Source organism: Botryllus schlosseri, chromosome 3 (genome assembly GCF_051294905.1).
Source record: "Botryllus schlosseri isolate E-star chromosome 3, Bs_hap1, whole genome shotgun sequence".
NCBI lineage: Eukaryota > Metazoa > Chordata > Ascidiacea > Stolidobranchia > Styelidae > Botryllus > Botryllus schlosseri.
In genome coordinates this window covers 1,124,232-1,150,423 of record NC_137238.1, presented here as the reverse complement: position 1 = coordinate 1,150,423, position 26,192 = coordinate 1,124,232, and the positions used below count along the sequence as shown (strand labels likewise).

The following is a 26,192-nucleotide window of genomic DNA, read 5'->3' as shown; positions in this document are numbered from 1 at the left end:
GAGGCTGGTGTATCGAGAGCGTCCATGGCAGTTGATCGAATAACCATATGAGAAGATGGTCAAATCTGATTGTTTACCTCTCTATTATAAATATTCTATTTCGGAGTGTTTCCTTGTATATTCCCGAAAGCGACGACATAGAGCCGATTATTACTGATCTCCCGATGTGAGAATGAAACTCGTGAAAAGAAGCTTGTGATCTATAATGGATTACAGAATATTCCGATGTCAACGCTGACGTTCGTGAAAATGGTGCGATTCGTTATAGTTCTGATCTTGTGTGACTACCCCAAACAGTAGATTCTCGACTATAAAACGTTTGTGTAGCTATAATTCGTATCCAAGTTGTTGAACTAAGACATATGACGGTAGAATCGAATGCCATACATAAAAACTTATTCAAATACCTATACTAAGAGTGAGCATTACAACGTTGAGTCACTTGAAAAGTTGTCGTGGTAGCAGAATATTGTTTATGAATCGATATGGCCAGTAACAGTTGCATTGTTCGCACATTTAATGCTATTTATCGATATCGGATCTCCTTATGAAATATCAGTGTGATAACCAAGTGCGTGCCAACTGCTCTTTGTCGATGGAAATAAACACCTGTCTCCCATATTGCTGTCTGAAAACAATCTGTTTTCATGCAATACGCATATTTGCAAGGTAAGTCCTGCTAATTATGTTGTCCGTTCGTTTTTGTATTGACATTAAGTGTCTTGTATCGCTCCTTTGGCGATGGTAATTTGCCGGAAAAAGTCAGCACCTAAGATTAAAAATTACCCAGAGAACGAGCTCTGTCTTCGTGACATTTCAATATTCACCTATGGTTTTGAATTCACAGCAAATGACATTATTGTTGCCAATATGTGAATTGCTATCGAAGATTCGTAGTAATGGTTTTGTGTGTTTTTAGGATGATATATTTCTCAAATAGTTTCCCAAAATGAGAGACTGTTATGGAAAAACACTTCGATCCGGATCCGCCAGTACAAGGATGTGTATATATCGCGTCGGGCTCTCACCTCTCCGAATTATATAGACTCGCAACGTTCGCCAGGTTTTCGAGATTATCATACCCAAAACGTGCAGATTTAGCATCTGACGGATATTACTGGCTAGGGTTCGAAGACAAAATTAAATGTTTCGGATGCAGTATTTCACTCGAAAAATGGGTTGAAAAGGATTCGAATGTAAGTTGTCACGAAGCGAGCTGTGTTCGACACGTATTCAATATTCCCGTTGAAAGATCGAACTTCAGGAGTCTATTACGGGGGTTTAAGCTCCAAATCGAGACACCGCAAGTCAATAACAGCGACATAAAACTTGCGAATATCATTGACCGAGAACACGCGTGTTTGATTAAGAACCTCGACTTGAAAAGGGAATCGAAGCGACGCGAAACCTTCAAGAAATGGCCTAGCTATCCAATACCCCACGCAGTAGGCGAGTTGGCGAAACAAGGGTTTTTCTATCTCGGTAACTTAGACAGAACGCAGTGCTTTAGCTGCTTCGGTGTTCTTCGCAACTGGAAACCCATAGACGACGTATCGGAAATACACCTTACACATATTTTCCAAAATGTACTTTCGCGCGTGGTAGCTTTTCAGGAAATATCGCACTAGCTGAGCACGACCGCGGGAATTTGGACGACTTGCTTCACGAGAAAATACGACGGCTCACTATCAATGTGAAAGAACCAGATGAGCCCTCCGAGGATGAAAAACACTATCTTGCTGAACTATTCCCTTGCCTAAAACCCCGCGAATCCTGTAATGTCGTCCTTGTCACGAAGAATAGCAACCTTCGACGAAGGTTGGGATCCCGCTAAAATCAATGCTAGCGTTGAGCAACTAGCAAATGCGGGGTTTTATTACATCGATTCGGACAAGACAAAATGTTTTTACAGCAATGGTGGACTTCGGTGGGACCGGACAGACGAGGTTTGGACGGAACATGCTAAATGGTTTCCGCAATGCGAGTACGTACTTCGTATGAAAGGTGTCGAATTCGGGCGACGCATCGAAAACACATATCCAAATCTCAATCGTCCGATTATTAGAAACCCCATCACGAAGTTGGAGTTGACTAAACGCCCAAATGTTCTGCGGAATCGTCAATCAAACGATGGATCACCGTTGAATTGCATCGAAAATGGGAGAGGCCGTGACGTGTAAACGATGTGAAATAAACATAAATGAATATAACTATAGCATGTGGACATCTTTGCATTGTTTCTAGACTTGTGGGACTGACGTAGAACGCAGTGGTGACAGTCATGAAGTACTTCTATTTTTTCTCAGAATTGTGGTAGGTTTTAATATGTGAATTGCTATCGAAGATTCGTATAGTAATAGTTCTGTAGAATTTTGGTTCAACCTAGAAAAAGTTCTTATGCAGACGTATTATATACCGTTGGAAAGATAATTTTATCAGCTTTTCAATGATGGGTTTTGTCATTTTTTTTACCTTGGGGAAAAAAAGTTATGACCAAAAACGTGCCAGGGGATGAAGCACGATTTTGCCTAACATTATAATACAATTATAAGGTAAAATACGATGAAAACGATACCTTAATAACAGAATACAACATTATAAATTGGAACATTACTATCAGCAAAGCAAACTAACAATCGGACAGCAAAAAAAAATGAAACATAACTTTATTAAGAAGTATTGGTTCTCATATACCTAGTACCCTCTGTTACACGGTGAACACTGTATGAAATTCGAGAGAATGGTTGTAAAAGAAGTGTGTTATGACGAGGCATATATTTTATTAAAGTTTATTTGAACTTATATGGAACAAATGAATTTAACACAACCAAAATTTGACGCGTAAGCATAAAGAAAATGGTAGAATTGTAGAGTGGAGTATTCTGAACTTGAAGTTATTAATGTAGAATACGTGTACCAACAATACTTGCCAGAAACAAACAAAGTTGACGAGTGGAATAAGTTGTCGGCAATTTTAAATAAAGCGGAGTTTGAGGTCGACAGCGGTAGCCTATGATTCACGGCAACCACATATTTCAAAATAACGGTTAGCGCTTGATGTGATGCGAATTCAGGAAGTTATAAGGAGTCAAATTTCATAATCGCTGCCATACGGTAAACTCGATACCAAAGAGATGCGATTACAATAACTACTCACGGCACATCAGTAGCCTAAAGGAAGCTGATTGTTAGGCCGCCGATGTCACAAACTACTGTTATGATCATTTATGGATCAAATACGGTAAGACGAGTTTGAATAAAATGCATTGATCACAAATCAAACACCATCCCATCTTAACACCTTTTTAAACTCCGCAATTTTGCAACTATTCGGTGAAAGAAAACATAAAGTTAACTCGACGTTGAATTTCAATAAATTCACCTCAGGAAAATCAACAATAGTCCAGGATTCTAAACTCGCACTAAATTCGGGTGATCAACGCCGTGTGTTAACAATCGTTGGCATATGATGTCGCATGTATTTGACACAGCGCGCAAGAATATATGTATTCTGGTTTCGCCCGTACAAAGAAGATACAAATTATTCGTGCGGTACTCTCTATGCCAGTGCTCTTCAACCGAGGTGGTCGTACACCCTAGGGTGTACCAGAATTTGAAAAGGGTGTACCACTCGGATGGGGTGTACAGGGGTGTACCAGATCCGAATTACAATGAGCCGATGGCTAGCTATCACAAAGGCAGGTTTATGTATGGGTCAGTACAGGTTGACGCACAGGTTAATGAGCAATATGGTACGATGTTATCTCAAAGGTAATACTCGGGGATATCTAGAACTCCTAGACTTCTGGATATCCCTGGGTAATACTGTACACCGCTTGATTGTGATGTCATAAGCAAATATTTCTCCTATTCATTTAGCCGTCGGCAATAGACCAATGGTTCCGTTTGGTGTTGGAAAGTATGCAGTTAACAAACATGTGTTCAGCTATAGCAGGGGTGGGCAATTATTTTACTCCGCGGGCCAAATGAGAAGTAGATAATACGTTGGCGGGCCGAGTGGAAATTTTTAGCTATATTATCCAGTGTGTTTCAATTTCTAAATTATATTGTTAATATATGCTGCTCAGTGTATGTTAGCTAATGAGAAAGTGGCGGTTAATTAATGAAATAGCTATCTGCCGTCATGATTCGAAACAATGTTAAATATGATACGTTTTTAACTCTTTTTAAACCCCTATCGACGTTCTTCTATTAAGACACTAAAACAGTTGTTCTCGAACTTATTTTAGGAACGCCCCGCTTCATGATAGTGAAAATGTTCACGCCCAATCCAACGGATGGTTTAATGCCGTGGAAGGTTATAGTTGTTGATGAGGGAATTCTATAATATCAAATTTGGACAATACACAGAGCAATAACTATACTATGAGCTTGGAGTAGATCGCGCGGGGCGCGAAAAAAAAAATACATTTAACTTCGGCTTCGCGCCTCCCTTCAGATGCTTTCGCGGCCCCCAGTTCGAGAGCCACTGCACTGAAATGTATATGGGATAGTACAAATTTTGGTCGCTTTGGTCGCTGTATTCCGAGTAGTGTGCAGCTCGAATAGCCTTGATGTTGAGCGAAGTTTGCAGTTTTCCTGAAGTTCGCCCTCTCTTGACCGAGAGATTTGTGTTTTTGTCATAATTCAAACCCTTACTTCCGCCGACATGATTGGCAAAAACTAAAATGACGGGTCTACCCCTAACTCCAGTATACAAATATTAGTGCGCTAAACCCTCTATGAATTTCAGCTTTCGATTTCCTCTTTTTGACATGAACTTTCATCCTTTATGGGTGATAGATATTAGGTATGATGATGATGATGATTGATGAGTCATATAGCAGTGGCGAGCACTGATTGACTGGTTTTACCAACTACAGATTTGGAAACGCCTCACGTTACGATTTGAAACTCGTACCGTATAATGCGTAATGTAACAATCGCAACTAAGAAGGTTTGATCTAAACTATGGAAAGAGTGATTTCTTATGGATTTAATTGTTGCTCATGCTTTGCCACAATGCCTTTATTTTGAATCTGGAGTACGCATGAAAGGTATGTAGGAAGCGTAGTCGTGACATATTAATGAACAGGCTTCAAAGCAAACGAATTGTCTGTTTAGTTGATACAGCCTAAATTTTAGTCCACGCATCATCGTTAAAAAAGCAGGTTGTATGTTAAGAATTCCAAGCAACCTTTCGCGGGCCGCACAGGATGGCTTCGCGGGCCGCACTTTGCCCAGGTCTGAGCTATAGTCATTTGTCTTTAAGTGATTTTCGAGGAAACCGCCGCGATAGCTCAGACGTCTTGAATCGGTACTTCCTACCCGGCGTTAATAAATACCGCAATGCACATGAATGAAGTGACGTAGCCAGCCAGGGTCGAAACACCTTCCGTGTTGAAATCGAAACCCTTTTGTTTTAAAATGCCGATTTTATATCCAATCTTTCGCCATACATTTGCAATTTAGTATTTTGTTATTAGTGATGCCAATTAGCGACAATAGACTGTGTATAGCGGCATACGATCTGAGGTTACTGACATCTCTTCCAGCCCATGTGCTACTATCGACTGTGTGTGGTGTGAGGCAGGCCTGATACGCAGTAGGCTGGTGCGCCTGCTATCATCGCTGATCTGAATTACCGCTTCTGCAGCAGTAGCTTCACTTACTTTCTCCCCAATACTGTTACATTTAGGTTGATTATCGTTCGTAATGTCATGCTGTTTTGGGGCTGACACGAAATAAATTCCAATTTGCGTGGCTGGCGGCCTAACTGGCTGCGAATAAACTCTGTGACCAAATACTATTTTATTCAAATCCAATTTTTTTGACGGCAATAACTCCGCTTCTACTGGTTGGAATGGAATCAAATTTGAAGAACATCATTTTTATAGACAACAGAAAAATTTCACATTTTTCGTTATTTATTTTTATATAATAAATAGCAACTTTCTTGTCCCGTAGCCATGCGGCTACTGGTTGGAATTGAACCAAATTTGGTGTGTAGGCAAGTTAGGTAACCTACCAATTTTATCAAGTAGCCAGTACGATTTGAGGAAAAAAGTCATTTTGAAGACCAGGGGTGTACGAGTTTTGAGCAAACGTTAAAAGGGTGTACCACGTCGAAAAAGGTTGAAGAGCACTGCTCTATGCTATAATTCAGTTTAGGAGAGCCTCGAATGAATTTCGTGTGCGCATAATGAAACAACAGCGCCCGCTGGCGACCTAAAGAAATATATGAACAAAAGTCGCCCTTTTAATAAAAAAGGGGGGCTATTTGTGATGCGCTAGGTCGTCGCTTCGACCAATTATGGGCCAGCCAAGCTAAGGTCGTACAGGGTATGCCTCTGACGCCTAAAAATACTAGGATCCCGGAGTTCCAGCTAGGCTTCGCATGAAAACCCGAATTGAAGAATTCTTGTTGTTAGACGTTGTTGTGTGTGGGTTGCTGAGTAAGCTTGTAAAAGGACTGACAACCCAAAGGTAATGTATTTCCCTGAGCGGGGGAAAGGTGATTGCAGCGAGCGAGGTACTGCAATGTATTGGGTTGGCACAAAATCAAAAAGGGCGACCGATGTTTCTATCCAAATAAGGAGCCGAGGCCGAATCGTGACACTTAGTCATTTCTGCTCGTGCACGAAGTCGTTATAATGGGTCATTTATAATGATGAGGGAGATTAACTCGCACACGAAGCTGTGCCATTTTGGTAGCTGATAGAGCCGAAAACAATTAGTTAATGGCCGCGGCTGCAGCACGAACTGTGATTCATAAAAAGATTAAAAAGAAAATAACTCATCACGAACTGGGCCCGAAACTTATAGCCAGCTCTTGGCAGGGAAGTCCTTGTTTGTTTTTGAAACAGAAATGCATATAAGCAGCCTCGAATCACCATCTAGCCAGTCCAATTCGGACTCCAACACGAAGCGGAGGAATTGAAGCTTAGACAGACCGCATCTACGCACGGACGAGGCTGGCATTGTTACACCGAGGTTACGTCATCGAAGATCAGAGCGTATGTATATTTAAGTTTATTCAGTATTTGATTCAAGATAAATGACCAATTAATTTGTCCTACACCCAGTTGGCAAAGTGTAGTGACTTTGCATCATCATGCAATCATGCATACTTCGAAAATTCAATTTGGCTTGAATGATGACTTGACGGTAGGCTACTTGGCTGGGCTCGGGTCGAAATGTGTAATGTCTCAAGGTGACTCGTGACTCGAAGGTAGTGGTTTGATCTCCACACTGTGCTGAGGTCACAAGAGTTTATGGTTATAGCTATTCTGGAACATAGTGCAACTGTATAAAAAGTGATAGTCGTTTTGAATTCAAATAAAGGGAACGCTGAAAGACAGAGAGGGTCCGAATTATATGACAATTGCTAAAGAAAAGAAAAACTGACTTATGGATGATATCAGCAGAGGTGGCCAAAGTAGTCAAGAAAGCTACTCAAGTAGAAGTAGGAGTAGCGTCGGAAAAATCTACTCAAGTACAAGTAGAAGTACTTCTTCAATAAGCCACCTAAAACTACTTGAAGTAGAAGTAGAATTAACTGACTTTATATCTACTCAAGTAAGTAAGTAGTTTTGAAAACAGTCTTAATTCGTTCGCATGGACTGTCAAAAGCTGCGAATTGAGCTATGCGGCCCGTGCAGGGAGCTTGATTCGTATTGATGCATCCCAGGAGGTATCAACTTTCGACATAATAACTATTGTTTCGCATCATGGGATGCAAATTATAGTACTGATATGAAAATGCGATAGTTATCTTTTGTTTACTGGAACACCCCGTTTTTAGGGAATATCATGGGATGGCGCCCTACCCCATATTATAAGGCCCCAAGTTTAGGCGAAGAGCAATACGTAGAAAATGTATCGGATACGGTTACATCACCTTGCGTGATTATTATACGTTAATAACAAATATTGTGGATCGCAAAAGTTATGTTTAGTGTAGGCTAGTTTTATTTTCGGAAAATGGAGGCATTACTACACATGTGTTTATGCTTTAACATCTATGAAAGTAAAAGTATGATACTCGCAATTAAAATGAAATACAAATACCACTTCTAAAAAGCGGAGAATATATTTCCTGTATTTTGTCTACAAAGCTTAAAAGGTCATCTGCTAAAACAGGTGTAACGTTAAAAAAGGCTGGATTTTCCAGATTATCAAGACACGTAAGGGGCTGCTAGATTACAATATGATAGGCAATTGCTAGATTGTGAAGCGGTAGTTTCAAACGTTGTGGTGGGCCATATTTACTGTGATGAAATATTTGATAAGGACGACAATGCGGTGTGAGAGGAACCAAGCAATCCGGTACCTAAATTACATTCACTGATACTTTCATGAAAACATATTTGTCACTCCATTACTACTATGCGCGAAGCGCAATAAAATTTCTGGGCTTTACTTGACTCTTATGAATATTAAATGTTGGTACTCCATGAAAACAGCCGCGGAATTCCTCAAGTTATCGTTCGTATTGGGGAATTAGACTACTTCTACTTGACAAACTGAAAATAGCGAAAAGTAAATAAGTAGATCACAAAATATTACGAAGTAGAAGTAGAAGTAGAGAAAATCAGATCTACTTGAATAAGTACTAGAAGTAGAGGAAAACTACTTGAATACTTCCAAAAAGTAGGAGTACTTCGTGACTGACCACCTCTGGATATCAGTCATATTCTGTTGTAATTCGAATGGGTGATGACATATGAAATCCTTCGCGAATATTGCCGTTTGTTCTCAAACATGCGCGGTATATAGTCCTAGTCGCCATGGATGAAACAAAGAAGGCTACACCATATTAACACATTTTATCGATAGTATTCAAAACGGATCATGCTTAACGGTATTGATCCATATCTGCAGAAACCCGCTCGAATAATCAATACGAAAGGTATGTAATTCATTTACGCGAAAATTCGAGTAGGACAGTTAGTATAGTTTAATTAAAGTCCAAAGATACTAATGTCTAGAGATATAAAAGCAGGAAATGATGAGTGCTTATGCCGCGTTTAGTCAATCAGTTTTAATAATATTTTCATCATTTCAAAACACCACGAAACTGCGATCCAGGGCAGTCGTACTAACTATCCTGTCGCGTGTAGTAATTGGCTGCGACAGATTTGGCGTGATGAAAGTGTCTAGTTGAAAGTGAGCCTGACTCCAGTCAAGATTTGAATATGCCGAAAAACACTCTACTATTTCGTGTAAGCTTACATGGGACGAACTAGGACCAAGAATTAGTGAGGATGAAAAATAATCACTAGCGGCGATAAAGTTTCCGTAGGGTATGTTGCGGCGTTGTAAATGTGTAGTATCGCAGTGCGTCAATAAATATGTGCCGTTCGCTGTGCATATTTATGCCGACAATAAGGCGGGTGCCTTTATACCTAGATATTCCATGGTTTTGTCAGCATTTTAGAGCATTCTTGTTTAGTGTTTTTGAGGACAATTTACCCCGCTGACAGATTGATGAAACGCACTAACTCAAAAATAGCTTCAGAAATATACCCACTTGTCGCATTAAGTAATAACAAGGACAAAGTCAAATTGGATTTATTATTGGTACTGCCAGCAGGCGACTCGAACCAGGCTTGGACAACTAAATAATTATAGTCGTCTAATCTCACGGAATTAGAGCGAAATGCCAGTAATCTAATTCTAATTTTAACGTAATTTGAAAAAGCTGTGTAGCTCTAAAACTCATCTAATTCGGAAAAGCTGAAAATTTTCTAGTTGTCTGGGTCTGACTCGAAATGGAAATATATTTAACTATATCTGAACGTCACAAGCGCTACTATTCCGGCAAGGTCAATACACTCAATACCATTCTGATCAGGACGTCAATGCCCCTGTGGAGACGCTGTAAATGGTCAAGGAGCAGCGAGCCAGTTCGTTGGCTACTGTGTCCATTTTGTGTTGTCATGTGTATCGGGGCCTTGTGTCGATTTTACGTCCTAGCGCTGAAGCGCCAGTATAGTTGCCGGCTATCTAATCGCAAACAACAATGTCAACGGATTTCAAATTGCTACCTCGGTACCTTGGTGGTAGACCCTGGAGAAGACCGATATACTTTCCAAAACGATTAGGGCTACTAAAATAATGGATCGATACCTTGGTCTTTAGACCAAGAATATCGACAGACTTTCCAAAACGTTTTAGGCACCAACTACAATAAATACAGAAATATTATATAACCGGAATTACTAGGCCTATAACATAAGGAATACTTCAGGCCAGTACTGCTAATATAAAGACCTTAGAAAAGTAACCCATGGTTGAACTTATCCACACATTCGTTTTTCGAAACTGATGTGTCGATGATGGAATATGACACTAGCCTAAAACCCGCTTTGTCCGCGTATTCACTTTACGAAGTGAATGCGCCTGACGAGCGCCATTTTGTCGTATTGCAATCATGACGTGTATGAACTATGAAGTTTACTGTATTGGCAAAAATCAATCTGCAAAAGGGTATTTTCATGGGAGGGTTTACTATGACGTATTATTGCAACGTGACGCCTATCTTTCTTATATTGTTCAAGTACTGCATTTACCTAATCTTTGACATCTACCATCATATTGCTTTAAGATGACGCTAACATGTCTTAGATAGGTATAAGTTATGAACATTTAATATGAGAATAGTTGGTTGTTACTGCAGTAATTTAATAGCGAGTACTACAACTGTAGGTATTAATAAGGCATCATAACTGGCCCCGCCCCTATACTAGTGTCAGGACCCTTCACCCCAACGGGACAAAAGTTTGAAAATTTGATGTGTAATGGACCATAAGACAATAGTAACATGGGTATTTAAAGACCTCTTGGGGTAACGCATTGGAGCATATGTGAGTTCGAAATTCGCGATAAGCCTAGTCTATTGCCTATGAAGCACGATATATACGAATGAATAAAAAAGCTTAAGCACACCAATACTGGAGATTAAGGAATATAGCATGATTACAATTGGGATATTGGTTCACATATGACTATTATAAGTGAGATGGTATCATTTTGTGCTTATCTGGGACTGTGTCGTATGCATGTTAGGTGTTAGCTATACCATCAGTTTGCTTTACCAAAAATGGCGCCACCATTTTTTCATGTATGCGAGCTTTTACAGTGAGCCGAAGTATGACTGATATATGTATGCATATCTATGCCATGTATGATGTCCACATGAATTGTACAATCAGTTGTAGTATCCAATTATTGCATATAAAGACGACATCGGTGCGTCCGCTAGTTTCGGCGAACTTGTGACTCTATGCCAAGTAAATCCGCCAGTCTGAAACAGAGCCCCAAACGAAGCATCCAGTAGCAGACTATATCCAGAAAACCGGACATTGACGGAGGCATTGTGAAAGGGTTTGACGTCTTTTGAGATTGAAGGGTGATGTTCCGATGTCCCTCTGAAAAATCTTGACATGCTATTGATTGGATCGGCTGCTTGCTGCAGTTGCCAAGTATACAGAAATAAAGCAGCGCGATGAAATGGGTGCGACTGCTAACCGAAATTGCAATGCATACATAAATGAAGCAGCTCGATCAAATTTGCTGGAATCGCTCCATAACGCCGATGAGCTAAAGATGGAAAGAGCCAAGAACATAGAGGTATTGCATTCGGGATATCGTTACAACGAACCCTCAACAAACCCTGCGTTCTGTTGGACTTGGAATGCCCGATCTCCGAATCGACAGCACGCAAGTAGGCTACTTGATGATCCTAAGTAGTAACGACTCAAACAAGGGGTCGGTTCCTGGACTAATTGCAGTTTGATATCTGCATCTGGAAGACTGGGGAACTCTTATAAACAAGGTGGTCGGCAAATTGGTCAACTTGAACTCTGTGTGGTATTGTTTTTTTATGGCATCGATTGGCATATTTTTTGTATATTTTATGCATGTATATTGTCGGCAGGAAATACCGTCACATTTATGGTGTAAACACACCTTGGAGTATTGAACTGTTATTAATCGTGCATGAATATGAATAGGTTAAATCTTGACTCGTGTTGTGATTGACGTATGTTCCGTGTGCCAACTTAACCGAGTTTTGCATAGATACTTCATTGCTGTCTGCATGATAATTATTGGAATATGTTGGTTGAATTAAGCCAAGGGGCTTGTCTATTGTATGAATAGTTTGAGCCGCTGGACCTTCCAAGGTCACTGCTTCGTTCGATCAATCTGCAACCAATGCTGCAATCAACGTCGACAAAACTGGGTTGTATAAGGGGTGTGGGAAAATGTGGAAAAGCCAGGAGATGTGGTTGAGCTCTGTGAAGTAAATCGAACCAAGTGTGGAATACTTGCATGGCAAGCGCCATGAAGCTACACTCTAATCAAATGGAGGCACCAACTGGTCTTCTGGGGCTCAGCGTCATTTCTTGGCAATTTCAGTGGACGGGGGAGAGTCTGAAGACGAACACATCGATTACCTCCTTACTATCTGCGAACGCCAATCTATGAAAAGAAAAGATCATCGAAGGATCACAACTGGGGTTTTCTGCGCCGACACGGGAAGCGTCCTCAAATTGAAAAACGTCGTAGAAACCTAATACCCGCCAAGCTGGGAGGAGCGACAACCTATAGACATGAAACTACGTGATATAGGTGACTCCTCCCACGTTGACTCCTTAGTAATAATCAATTTCGACGGACTATCGGCTCCATTTGCGATCGAGGAAGGAGACCTCTCGATATTGTAGGTCTAAAATGGATTGATCATGTACAACAATTACCAAACATAGCGACTGAATTTGAATCTCCGCCTAATGCAAACGAAGGGTTGTCTTTAGTAACGCTTCATGACGGGATCTCGTGTGATCAACGGGACGGAACCAAAGTCGGAAGCAGTCTTCGCGACACTGTAACCGATAATGGGTTGATGGAAGCTGCAAACCAGATAAGCGTCGAGCCGGCACGTTGTCTGTGTCGCCGCAGGCCGTTGCCGCTGGCGCAAGTGTCGAGATGGTAATCACCACTGGCGCGAAATGTGTCGAGTTAGGAATCCCTGCTGGCACCAATCATAAATACGCCGATCTAACGACGGCAACTGTCTTACCTTCTTTCCCAAAAGGTCAAAAAAATATGGGAAATCCCTAGTGTTGGGTCAGGTAGCCCCTGCTGGCACTAGTCGAGAAAGTGTCGGGTCAGTTAGCACTGCTGGCACTAACTAAAGATGTGTCGAGTCAGGAATCCCTGACGGCACCAATAATGAAGACGTCGAGCGCGGAATCCCGGCTGACGTAAATAAGGACCTGCACGAGAAAACTGGTCCTGAAAGCTCTCGTGGATGCACTTGTCCGAATAACTGTAACAATTCGGCCCATAGATGCATGACGACAGCCACAGTTATGAGTAATTTCCCAAACAAAGCAGCTGTTACCGCCTAACCGGACACATGTCCGGTCATGACCGGCAAGTAGTCTGGGGATTTTAAGATGCACGTCTCCCCAGAAACGGGCCCCCGCGCGGCGACCGAATCCGCCGGCGTGACGGTAGGCGTGGGCACGCGCCGAGATCAGAGGTCAGATTGAATAGGTTGGGAATCCCCGCTGACAACGAAAAACCTCGCCCTCTCTCCACCAACACCAAAACCCCGTTCATCACGAGATTCGCATTGGGCCTACTATGTAACCTTACGACAAGACACCAGTCCCAGCGTGAAGACGGAACTCGAAAGTTTCTGTGCACAATCGGTAGCACTGGCGAAACTGTCATACAAACCTCCTGACTTTTGGCTGGCCTAGAAAATATCGCCATTCCTGAAGGAGTCTTGACAGCCGTTTATGATCCATTTGCTTCCGAACTTGATAGCCTGCGGGGCCAACTCAGCGCCCCCCAATCCATGAAATACCAATGCGACATCGGACGTAAGGACCCATCGACTAAGCCTTTCGTTTCTGGCCCCTATAACCTGACGCGGGAGGGTCAGGCGAAAGCACTAAAGGAAGCAATAGATATAATACCTGATTTTGGTATTATTGAACAAGGTTTTGCCAAATGAAAATTGGCTATTTTTGTTGTTCATGAGAAAATAAATGAAAGACTACAAGACAAGGCGAGTCGCACTCGATAGTAGCAAGACGGACGTCATAGGTAAACCCCCATCCCAAGAAGTGTACATGATCGCTTACTAATGTCCGACGTGGGTAACTCCAGCGGCGAAAGACTATGATCCAAGCACTACAGCGCTGAAACATCTGCCACCCCTTACAATACAATGGCGGATGAAAGCGAGGCTGGTGCAAGGAAGACGATCGAAATCGATGGCTAACAAAAAGGAGGAGTATAAAACTGTCAAACCAACTGATGCGACTTATGGGAAGCAACAGTTGCAAACTCTTCGCGCGTGAAACCAAACCTACGGAATGACGAAAATCATTGGTGAAACATCCACAACAACGCGAGTGCATCCGGTTACCACTGCAGACGCTCTGCAGGACTCCAGAGATGATGACGGAATCGACATCGGGACGGACTACCAAAACCCGGACCACAACCACAAGGTAAGTACCGAAACAACTGTTTTGTATTCAACAGGAGACGGCAAAGACGACTCGTCCTCGAGCAGTGTCGAACTAATGAATACTACCTTGGAGTCAACGATGGCTGGCGCATCACCTCTGCCTGGGAAGAAAAACCAAAGGTTGGGAACACCCGAACCTGAATATTACCGACTATCAAGAACCCCCGTGGGGAAGACAACCACAGATTTCGTAGACTACAACTATACTCGATGGCTGCACGAACTGGTGATGATGGAAGGTGGGTATAAGGTAAGAGGATTATCCTTGATCGATAGGATGATTATGGAGGGTGCGAATCTGATACCTATCGTGGAACCAGTGGTTGTAATAATGGTGGTAACAGGGTTGGTTTCTCTGTTGATTGTGTTATGGGTAGGTTGTATAAGGTGTCGTCGACGTAGAACCTTAAGTCGTATGAGGAACACGAGGAGACGAAACGGAACAAGTCAATGGATGGCGATAAGAGTAATACGGAACACAACGGAGAATGACTAAATCTGAAGGTAAGAATGGGTGTTTGAGATTTGGAGATAAATACGTGATTTTCATAGTTTGTTTTATGGAAGAAGTGAAGTGTGGTGTGATAAATTTGGTAATTTTAGAAGTAACATTGCGATAGGTATAAGGCGTACAAAAATAAACCGGCGGCGCATCGTATGTAATAGGTATCTAATGAAGTATTTTACGTAATGGGCGTAAACGGGAAAAACTGAAACCTCGTAACTAGAAATCTGGTGAGTCATGAAATATCAATTCGAGAGAACAATAAAAGAAAAAGGTTGACGTGTGGAAAGATTGAGTCAATAAGGTGATCACCATGAACGGGTAATGTTGGTGTATAGTGCACTAGTTCCGAAGTATTTATCATACGTTTAAGGGGTAAAAGTTGACCGATACGGAGATAATAGGCGAGATTTCACCGAAACAAAGGGTTTTTCTTCTATAAGCAAGGTCATGGTTAAACCAAGTATAAAGCTGTAAAAACGATATTTACAGGTTTTACCTAATTACACTGCATACTCAAGTGCCTTGTGTTGGACTACTTCTATTTCTATCAGTTTTACTACCAGTTAGAATGTCCCGTCTAATCCAACTGATATTTTTTCCTCTCTAATGGCTGATATCAATATCTGTTTCCAAGTATGGTATCCATTCGATATGAGCGGTGAACCAATAATCGGTCAGTCTCTAGTCATCAAAAACTTGTATTTTGCAACCAGCTGATCACAAAGTGCAGAATTGGTAGTTTTCATTGTATTGTATACTAGAGCCCGACTGATATTGAAGTTTTTGGCCGATACCGATAAAACCAATATCTAACTCCTTCACCGATAACTACTATAGCCCATATTGAAAATGTGTGGAATACCTCAAAATGTGCATTTAAAAAAACTTCAGAGCATCTATTTGAACAGCTTTACAGCCAATGCTATACTTGGTCAGGAAATAAACTAGAAATGCTGTATCAGCACACCTGTAAAGTGTAATTTATGTGGAATATATCAATATTCTCAGTCTAGTGGACTTCCTATCAACATGCTGTGACGTAACGAAAATTGCCCATAGTTATTCATTTCCAATGGCCGATAACTATAATTATTTCAAAGAGTGATATCGAGTCTATACTATTTGCAAACCGATATAATCGGTCAGGCTCCATTGTTACAGGATTGTAACTATGTGTTAGCAAAATGTAGTGATGAAAATAACGAGAAGAGTTGCCTCTGACACGAACCGATCATCATCATGGAGAGCACATCTCGATGTGGTCAATGTATCGAACAAGTTCTCATTACTATCTTGCAAAATAACTTGCATGATTGATTTTCTGCAGTAACTACAGACAATACGGTGGAATCACTTTCAAAATGATGTTCAAGTGGCTGAACCTGTGCTGGTATGACAGCTTTAAGCATTAATTTACTGATATGCGCCTTATTATGGATATAATTAATGTCTACAAACTTACCTTGAAATAAATAGAACAGTCACCGGGTCAGATACCGTATCTTCAGTCACTCTTCCAATTGAATGTTCTGAAGGCCTTCTGTCATTTTCAGTTTTGACACTTTCTCTTGTTTTGAAGCAACCTTCAATTGCTATTCTGTTTTTTGCCATGTTTGGTGATGTGGCATATCACGGCTTGGTTGATTGTTTCCAATGCAAGAGGACGGCGGAACTCGTTTATTACATAGTTTGTATGCAATTATCATTGAACATTCTGTAATAACATGATCATCAGTCAATAAGGAGAAGCACAATTGGGTACCGGTAACAAAATATCGCCAACATGCAATCTTCATTGTCTTTATAACGAACCTCAGAAAAGCATTTCCAAACTACAATATCCTAACTATTACGAACCTCGCACAAATTTATATGCTTGTGTACCTTAATCCAGACTTTAATCCTGGTGGCGACCAGGATCAAGAAGCAGCAGTCTGTAATCAGTCGGTTCTGGCAGAATCTTACTAATCTACCTTTCTGGCCCGCAGAAAATCCAGCAACGTGCAAAATCCCCAGATCTTTTATTTGATCTATATTTTTGGCCTCCACCCTTAGTGATTCGATTCTGAATCACGTGTCATGAGTCGAGTCGAGTATTTCTCGTAATGAAGTCATAACATAATGTATTATGTCGAAGTTCAAATATGTATCTTTCGTGCCACCACAAAGAATATACAATGCCTATTATCCATCACATTAAAATTACGTTAATATTCTTTCGACCATACCGATCTCATTGTACTCAGTGACAAATGTTGTGGGGTGGTCATGACTTCAGAAATGTGTTATTTCCAGTAACGTCCGTGGCTTTGTACTATGTTTCGTATGCTGCGATACAGCTATTCAAAGTTTCAAGGCTTCCACAGTGGAAAATAGTATCGAAACTATAATTCTCGTTGATAAATTACCTTTCAGTGATGATGAGAGCATAATTACAGTACTCGAAACAATCGTGATTTACTACTCGACTGGAATCATTCAGATTAATACTCGATTCAGATTCGAATCATTGTGCCCAGCCCTACGTGTTGTTGAAGTACATCTCAAACTACTTTTCATCGGCCACAATTACGAATAAAAAATTAGTATTTCATCATCAAAAAAAGATTGTTGAAGTGCAGAATTAGCTTATAGATTGGGTCAAAGTAGTCTACGTAACTACTCAAGTAGGATAAAAATGATCGTGATAATTATTCCTACTCATTTACAAGTAGAAGTAGATATGAAAGGTCTGAAAAGTTATCAAAGAGGCTGCTGAGATTTATTTGAGAGTGAAAATACTTTTTATACTTCCACAGAGGTGGTGCTTTCGAAAAGGCAAGATGCGTGTTTGCGAGTAATGTAAAATTACTAATGACTCGAAATTTGTACTACGACATCGACGAGATGACGTTTTGGTCATCTCGTCATCTTGAAGCCACGATTGGTCGTGGGTTCAAGCCCCGGCCTTGCCAGAGTCGTCACACAGACCAAAGATTAGATCGTAAAACTTATGGCCGTGGCTTTCCGGTTAGGCGCTCACCACTCTTGAGTAGCATGGAGACGCAAAATGATGTAGATACTCGATAAACTAACCACCTACGATATTTATCGCAACCGCATTCCTAAATAACATCTGTAATAGTTGGATGCACGGGGTAATCAGACCAGTTGACTCTAGCCAGAGTCACATCGATCACACCCTGTCCCGGACAATTAAGTTTCCTTCTAGTGTGATTTTCTTTTTGATGGGAAGAATCAATAAATGTCTCTCTTTCCTCGGTGGTGCAGCAGAAAATAAATATTCTTCCAACAGATTTTCTGGGAACAACATTTTTGACCTCACATTGGTTGCTGAAGAATAGCCACGTTGGTTGCTGAAGAATAGCCTATTTTGGTTCGTTTGTTGGTGGCTAATTTAACATTCCGAATGCTTGAAAACAGTGTTCAATAAAAGAGTTTAATACAGTGGTTACGACAATAACTTCGATGCAGTTCCGGTCCGCTTGGGCCCGCAGCAAATTTTCACAACGTGGTAAATTAACTGGCAAGACGTTTTTCGACATTGACAGGTCGAAGACGCAAACTGGCAAGCTCGCTCATTTGAAGCGGTGCTTCCGTAAGAGGCAGTTGTATAACTGAGCCGAGTTGCGTATTTCAGTTTGTGGAGTGTGTTTGAAGGCGTTAATACCACATTATTTCTCCAAATGTCACTGCATTTTCGGGTCGGGCCTAGCCTTAGTCAACATTTGCCTTGTTCGACCAGGGCCTGGTCACTATAGGCAATCCGAATGTTGAATCAGGTTCGCGGTTCGGAAGTACATTCGTGAATGGGCAATATGATAGGACCGAACACGGACATAGCTCACCGATTACAGATGCCGCTATATGCCTATTCTGGTGAAGTCCGTTCTCGTTCTTAGCAATGAATTGATAGGTGCCCTGAGTGGTAAGCGTGGTTATGTTGCCAGAGATTTTTCGCGCGGCTTCCAGTGGATGAATGGCTTCACGATGCAGGTGAAATTCATGCGCATATCGGGGCGTTCTTCAACGGTTAAAACAGTAGATACGCTGTTGGCATAGAATGGGGTATGTACTGTGCATGTGTTTCGACCGCCGTCTGATAATTTCAGATTCTTTATCAATATCTCATGCTCCTTGCACTCGGTACGGTCGGAAGATTTTTCCACCTCTGGGTCAACTGGCTGAAATTGTTTGGTGAGGTTGTCTCTAACCATGGTTACTTCAACAATATTCTGCGAATCCTTGAACAATTTGTAGACGATGCCGTTTGACAAGTTAAACCGACTATCGTCACTGTAAACACCCTTACAAGGCAGTGCCACGCTACAGCCGACGTACTGGTATAATTCTTCATCTGCAACGTCGCATACTGCCAGGATAATCGCCAATAGTATATTAGATATAAATTCGAATGCGTAATTTATTATGGAAAGATGCTCAACTGGCTCTGTAGGTTTGGACAGTCTTTGTATGGTGGACGACCTTTTATGCATAATTGATATGACTTGTCTTGCATGACCACTCGATCTCATTCATATATTGCCAATACACAATTAACCGGACTCGCGCTTTGAAACTGTAAATGCCTCTGTGACCAGCATGAAGGTCTTTCAGAATACCTTTTCGCATCGCTCTGGGAATCGCCGCCAATCCGACTCCTCTCCTCGCAAAGCCACACATTAGGTCTTCGAGGCTTTTCTGCTGCAAAATCGATTCGAAACGAAATATGCTTACCATAACCTACTCAAACCTAAACCCATATCGCTTGAAACTGAGACTCGCTTGTCTCAGAAAAAGGCCATCGTAACTTATTCATAACCAAGACATCAGTCTAAATCAGTGGTTCTCAACCTTTTTGACCCGCGGACTCATCTCAAGCCCGCCAGTATATCCGCGGACTCAAGCTATATATTACCGAAAAATAGTTTTTTTGATTTCTATCCAAGAGAGTGTAATGCGGTATCAACAAAAAAGCAAGCACTGTTTTTCACTCAACCCACACTCAATGGGAGCCTTGTCCTTGATCTTGCTTGACAAGTTTATGGAATTCCGGAATTATGGTTGTCAATGTAGGCCTACATCTGATGTCATCTTCCGGTTGAAGTCTATTGCTATACTTCTTTTGCTCATCGTCAGAGTTGAAAAGCCAGATTCACACAGGAAGGTGATGTGGTCGGAAATAGCAAAAGAGCTGTTGCAACTTGCTAACAAAGATCTGAAAGACTATGCTTCATCGACTGCACATTTGGCTAAAATTGAGTCAAGGAAGCTCTCTTAAACCTGTCTTTCCACATCTGTCGGCTTTGCAATTCAAGCAACTGTTCAGTAATGCAGTCCACATCTCGAGTTCTACTTATAATAGACAACTATAGATTGTTTCTGTGATTAGCACATGTCCCTACGATTTGTCATTTTCCAAATAGTCTGTAAATGAACAAGTCGCCATAATCAATTACCAACACTCAGCGTATATCGCGCCGGAAACCTGTGCAATGTGCCTATGTGCAGGACCGTAACAGCACTTCGTCAGCCCCCCCCCCACCCTTCAATAGCAAAACGTTGGTCTTGGGCCCCACAGGGCGATAAACCTAACTTCTGGCGGGCTTTACCCCCAGACCCCCCGTCCGATACCTTTTTACCGCTATTTCTCAGCGAAATTTTTGTACCGTTCAGTTAGCCGCCTTGTTTCGAATAAACCGCGCGAAGCGCGAAAATATTCCATAATCCATGACTGAATCGGTCAACATGATCGGGAATTGCATATATATAGCTGTAAATTTTTTATGCTATCTCTGCTCATGCATTCAGATTCAAGAGATTCAAACGAAATCCAAATTGGCAAAATTTGACGTAACAATGCAATAATAAAAAGGAACGGTAGCTGTCCAAAGTCAGCTGTACCGGTACTCCGGTAGTCATAATAAAGGGATAAGAGAGAATCAAATTATACAATACTCAGAAGTCGTTACACAGACAATCAGCGGAATATATTAATGGAATATTTAAAGATTGTATACAAACTCTTTATCCTTTTTATGGTGCCGTTAATTCTCCTTTTTATGGTGCCGTTAATTCTTGATAAGGGAAACCCGAAAAGCCACCGAGGTAATAAATTCTACTGCAATGAATGTAGTTCTGAAAGCACTATTCCGGTTGAGTGGCGCCAGTCACATATTTGAGGTATCTATGCATTTTTTTTGATGACAGCTATTAAGGTTACTAACATATCAACATAGGTATTTTGCGAATCATGCAGCCTAATCTTAAATCGGAATTTGGTATTTTGCGAATCATGCAGCCTAATCTTAAATCGGAATTTGACGAAACCGGACCAGGACGGGGCTCGTTCACTTTCGGACCAAAAAGCTATTTTATCCGTAAGGCTGCAATGACTTTGGTCCGAAAGTGAACGAGCCCCGTAGGTCTGTCAATTACACGTTCCGAAATCATATCGGAAGTGGAAGAAAAGATTGAAAATTTTGATATTTCCGTGGATTTTCGACTTCTCAATCTGAAACTAAGTAAGCAGACCCCTAAATTAGGATCCACGATCGTTTCTCAAGGTTTTATCGATATAAAATTACCTAAACTATTAAATTCGCTATGAGACTGGCGTCTTTCCATTGAAAAACACGAGGAAATACCAAGTCGACAATCTGTCAACTGTGTGTGCCGATTAAGTTACCAAAAATTCCTGTGTTCGCGGACTCACCAAGGACCTTCCGCGGACTCAAATGAGCCCGCGGACTCGGGGTTGGGAAACACTGGTCTAAATCGAAGACCATTATTACTATTCAAAACAATGACCGCGATGTGCATAAAACGTGAGCTCCACAGTAGGGTGGAGTGAAAAATGAAAAATTTTGAATTTCAAAAAAGGGTCTTGATATGTGGTACCAGATAGCAAATGAATGAATTACATCATTATTTTGAGTTATTTCACCCTAAAGTGCCCGTACAAATAGCCAATTTCGCCATATCTAGATGACCGCTTACACTAAGAAACCTAGTCTTGGAAATGAACAGGAGAAAGTTACAAATAATGACTGGCATAGGGAGCCTAAACATTTTTTTCTTGTTACATTTTTCGTCATGAAGACTGCTAGCTACCTACTTGCTACCTAGGAGTCTCCAGAATACGAACATGGCGCAAATCGATATGTACTATGCATGGTTATATTTGTGTCGTAATGTTTTGCTAAAGGTATCGGCATAGTGCTTAAATTTAGCTACACATACACAGTATGCTTTGTTGGAAATGACGATTACGATATCATCCATAACTAAAAGGGGAATATCAATGGACACGAAAATATGTATAAATATAAATATATATAAATTTTCCAGATGATGCAGTCAATGAGTAAGTACTGTTATATAAATAATATCTGATCTGTCTTGTATATGTGTAGTAAGACATTTCGGATAACATTGTATGAACAACAGGTTGCTGCTTCTGCTTTTTGCCTATCAACTGGTAATGTGGCATACCTTACTGTAATTTCAAATCATTATGCCAAAATCTGGGATTTGGTAATTGCTTAGGACACATTACATATATATTACACAAACACACAAGTCAAAAACACTGGTTCGATTGTTGTGTCCATGCCATGATTCGACAGGCTTGAGTAAGAAGTCGGCCCCTCGAACCTCATTCTTACGAGTAGGGCTGGGCACAATGATTCGAGTACTCGAATCTGAATCGAGTAATAATTTTAATGATTCGAGTCGAGTAGTAAAATACGATTTTTTCGAGTACTGAAATTATATGGTCCTCGCAGCTGAAAGTTAATTTATCAACGAGAATTATAGTTTCGATAATAATTTTCACTGTTGAAGCCTTGAAACCTTGATTGGCCGAAGTCATGATCAACTCACAACATTGTCGCCAAGTGCAATGGAATCGGTATGGTCGAAAAGATACCAAAGTATCTTTAATGTGATGGATAACAGCCATTATATTCTTTGTGGTCACGTTAAGGGTACATATTTGAACTTTTACATATTACATTCTGGTATGACGTCATAATGAGTGATACTCGATTACTCGACTCGAAGCATATTACGTGATTCAGAATCGAATCACTCAAGTACTCGATTTTGCCCAGCCCTACTTACGAGCTGCCAACGATGAGACATTACGCCACTTGAGTCAATATCCGCTGGATTATTATATTATATGATTATATTACACACATTACATATATATTACACAAAAGTCAAAAACACTGGTTCGATTGTTGTTTTGGAACGGTGAGCTTTGTTGTGTCCATGCCATGATTCGACAGGCTTGAGCAAAAAGTCGGCCCCTGGAACCTCATTCTTACGAGCTGCCAACGATGAGGCATTACGCCACTTGAGTCAATATCCGCTGGATTATTGGCGGATGAAACATACCGCCATTGATCGACTAGCGACAGAGCACGAATCTTGAGCAGTCGTTGATGTACGAAAGTGCCGAAATACACCTGATGCTTTGAAGCACCGAGTTACTGTTGGTTCAGTAGTGAACAGTGTCAAAATTGTAGTCAACATCTTTCATAACGTCTTTCTTATAAAACGCCTCTGAGCGCAATGTCGACGTGTCATTTGTCAGAGTTCTCGAAACGACGACAATAACAGCAGGCTGCATAACCGGATTTACTAGCATCGGCAAAAGCCTGTAGTTGAATTTCCACAAGCGAGAATCGTGGTGGTTTGTAAGACCTGGGAAATGGAAGCCTTTCGACGCATTTGCTCCACTTCGCACTGAAACTATCGTCGATTGGTGTGCCCTTGCCTTAGCAAGAACGGGCTCAGGTATCCGAATGTGGTAAAGATCTGTGTGATATGACTTGCAATGCCTCTGCGGGTGAAAGGCTTGGGTACGATGTTAGTGCGTGCACGGAGTGTCTTCATTCCCGTTCCAGATAACAACCAACGTTCGCTAGTTATCTGAATTCGCGAAGTCGAGATCAACCAGATTGGAAGCGCGGGTTTCTCCGGGAATCCGTGACATAATCGCAGAACTACCGTTGGCAAATTTTGTCCGATTGAATCCGTAATGTGCGAAAAGCGTTCGCAGTTCTTCGATGATCTCGATAGAGGTCTCGAGATCATCTGATGAATGGAGTATGTCATCAACGTATGTGTTCCTTATGATACAGTCTCCAGTAGGCTTGTCGTCGCTCGTGCCGTTTTGCAAGACTATCTGTGGAGATAATTACTGCTGGGGTAGCGCATTAGGAAATCATTCCGAATGACCGAATCGACATCATTTGTGTCGGAAACCGGCATATTAATGTGGCTGACGTGAGCGCATTTATAAATGGTAACAGCATTCGGGGAGTGATTGAACGCATCGGGAAAGCTCAGCTGCGATGCTAGCTTCTTCGGCTTCGATTTTGGCTTTTCTGGTTTTGTCTGCACCTTTTCTTGCTTCTTGTCCGAGTTTCATGTTTTCGAGTGCCAATCTGGCATTGCGTGCTACAGATGATTATTTGGAAGACGTGACAGCTGGATCATTACAATATGTAACGGTGACGCTACATTTTCAAGTCATTTATATTTTGGAAATCTCGGCCAACTCAACGAGGGATGTTGCATAAATTTCATGTCCTCCAAACTGAATTTAACTATTTTGAACATAATGGTCGAGTCGGCACCCACCAGATGGGGAAATTCGGTATCGCCAGAAACAGCTGGAAAAACAGGTTTCTGGGGTGGCATTGATATTGATATACCAATACACCTTTTATATGAATCATAGATTCGTTCACCGTACAATGCTTTTTCATCAGCATTTAAATTTTTCGAACATAAAGCAAAGGAAATGAGCTCCTCCGATAAGTATCACAAGTGGGTATTGAATGCAGCGATTACAGTGTTGAGAAATGCACTCAGTGGGTCGGAGGCAACTGAGAATCCAAGCATTTTTTGTGAAATTATAAATCATTGTATGCAGCCTCCGATGGAGCTTGCAGCCAATAAGCACGAATACTCGCTTTAAAATCACAAAACATCTACAGCAGCATGAGCGTGCTGTCGTCAAGTCCTAACTGGTATTGAAGAAGCAGCATCTTCAAGTATAAATTGCCGTAGACATTCGTCTTGCTCTGTGGTGAGGTCCTGGTTTCCAGAAATTGAAGTAGGAAAACGGTGCTTCGTCAGGATAGCAACTGGAAAGAGCAAACTCTTAGTAGTCGTCTCGAAGGCCGTAGTCACTACCACTGATCTCATCCAATTTGGCTCGTGTCAACAAGACATATCACCTTCCGTCGCCTTTTCTCCTATCACGTGACCCTCTCGATTCAATGTATCCCGTGATTTAATCAAATCGTCATCAACATCGGCCAGTCGATTTTCCGAATATGCCTTGAAGCACACAAGACGGGAATCACTTCATAAACATGATGACGGCATGCAGTCCAGAGGAGTGGTCGTTTCAGCAATGCTTCCAGCAAAATACACGCGCCTTTGAATTTTCCTGTGTTTAATGCTGTTGTATCGAAACACATCGCAAATCGATCATCTTCAATTTCCCAGTCATGAAGAATTTCCACTATAGCCTGAGATTGATTGAATTCTGTTCCGGATTCTAAATCGCCTGTTCAAAGAAGTTCGACCGTGAATCACGTGTTGGGCATCTATCCGTAGGTTAGTTATCTATAATAATTAAACTGAGCACTAGAGCTGTTCTGTTCTAAAATAACTTTTTGTTCTGGATTCCAGCCATTCAGTCATGAAATTATCAGGTTACCTTGAGAAACGCTGCACACCAAATCCTTTCCCACAAATTTCACATTTATTGCTTTTGATGCCAGAATGAATAGCAATATGAGTATCGAGTCTCTGCTTGGAAGCAAATCCTTTCCCACAAATTATGGCTTTTGATGCCAGAATGAATAGCAATATGAGTATCGAGACTCTGCTTGGAAGCAAATCCTTTTCCACAGTTATCATATTCATGGCTTTTTTCACCAGAATGAATTTTAAAATGATTCTTCAAGTGTGGTTTCCGAGCAAATCCTTTTCCACAAACATCACATTTGTGGATTTTGACACCAGCATGTATAGATATGTGAGTATTTTTAGATCACCCTTGATAGCAAATCCTTTTCCACAAATTTCACATTTATGGCTCTT

The 26,192-nt window shown here is 41.2% G+C and overlaps 1 protein-coding gene across 1 annotated transcript; it reads left to right on the top strand.

Moving 5' to 3' along the window:
• The first annotated feature begins 1,778 nt into the window (after positions 1-1,778).
• Positions 1,779-2,180, top strand: LOC145435458 (putative inhibitor of apoptosis). Its single transcript, XM_080312735.1, has one exon. The coding sequence runs from the start codon at positions 1,779-1,781 to the stop codon at positions 2,178-2,180; it is 402 nt and encodes a 133-aa protein (XP_080168861.1).
• The last annotated feature ends 24,012 nt before the right edge of the window (positions 2,181-26,192 follow it).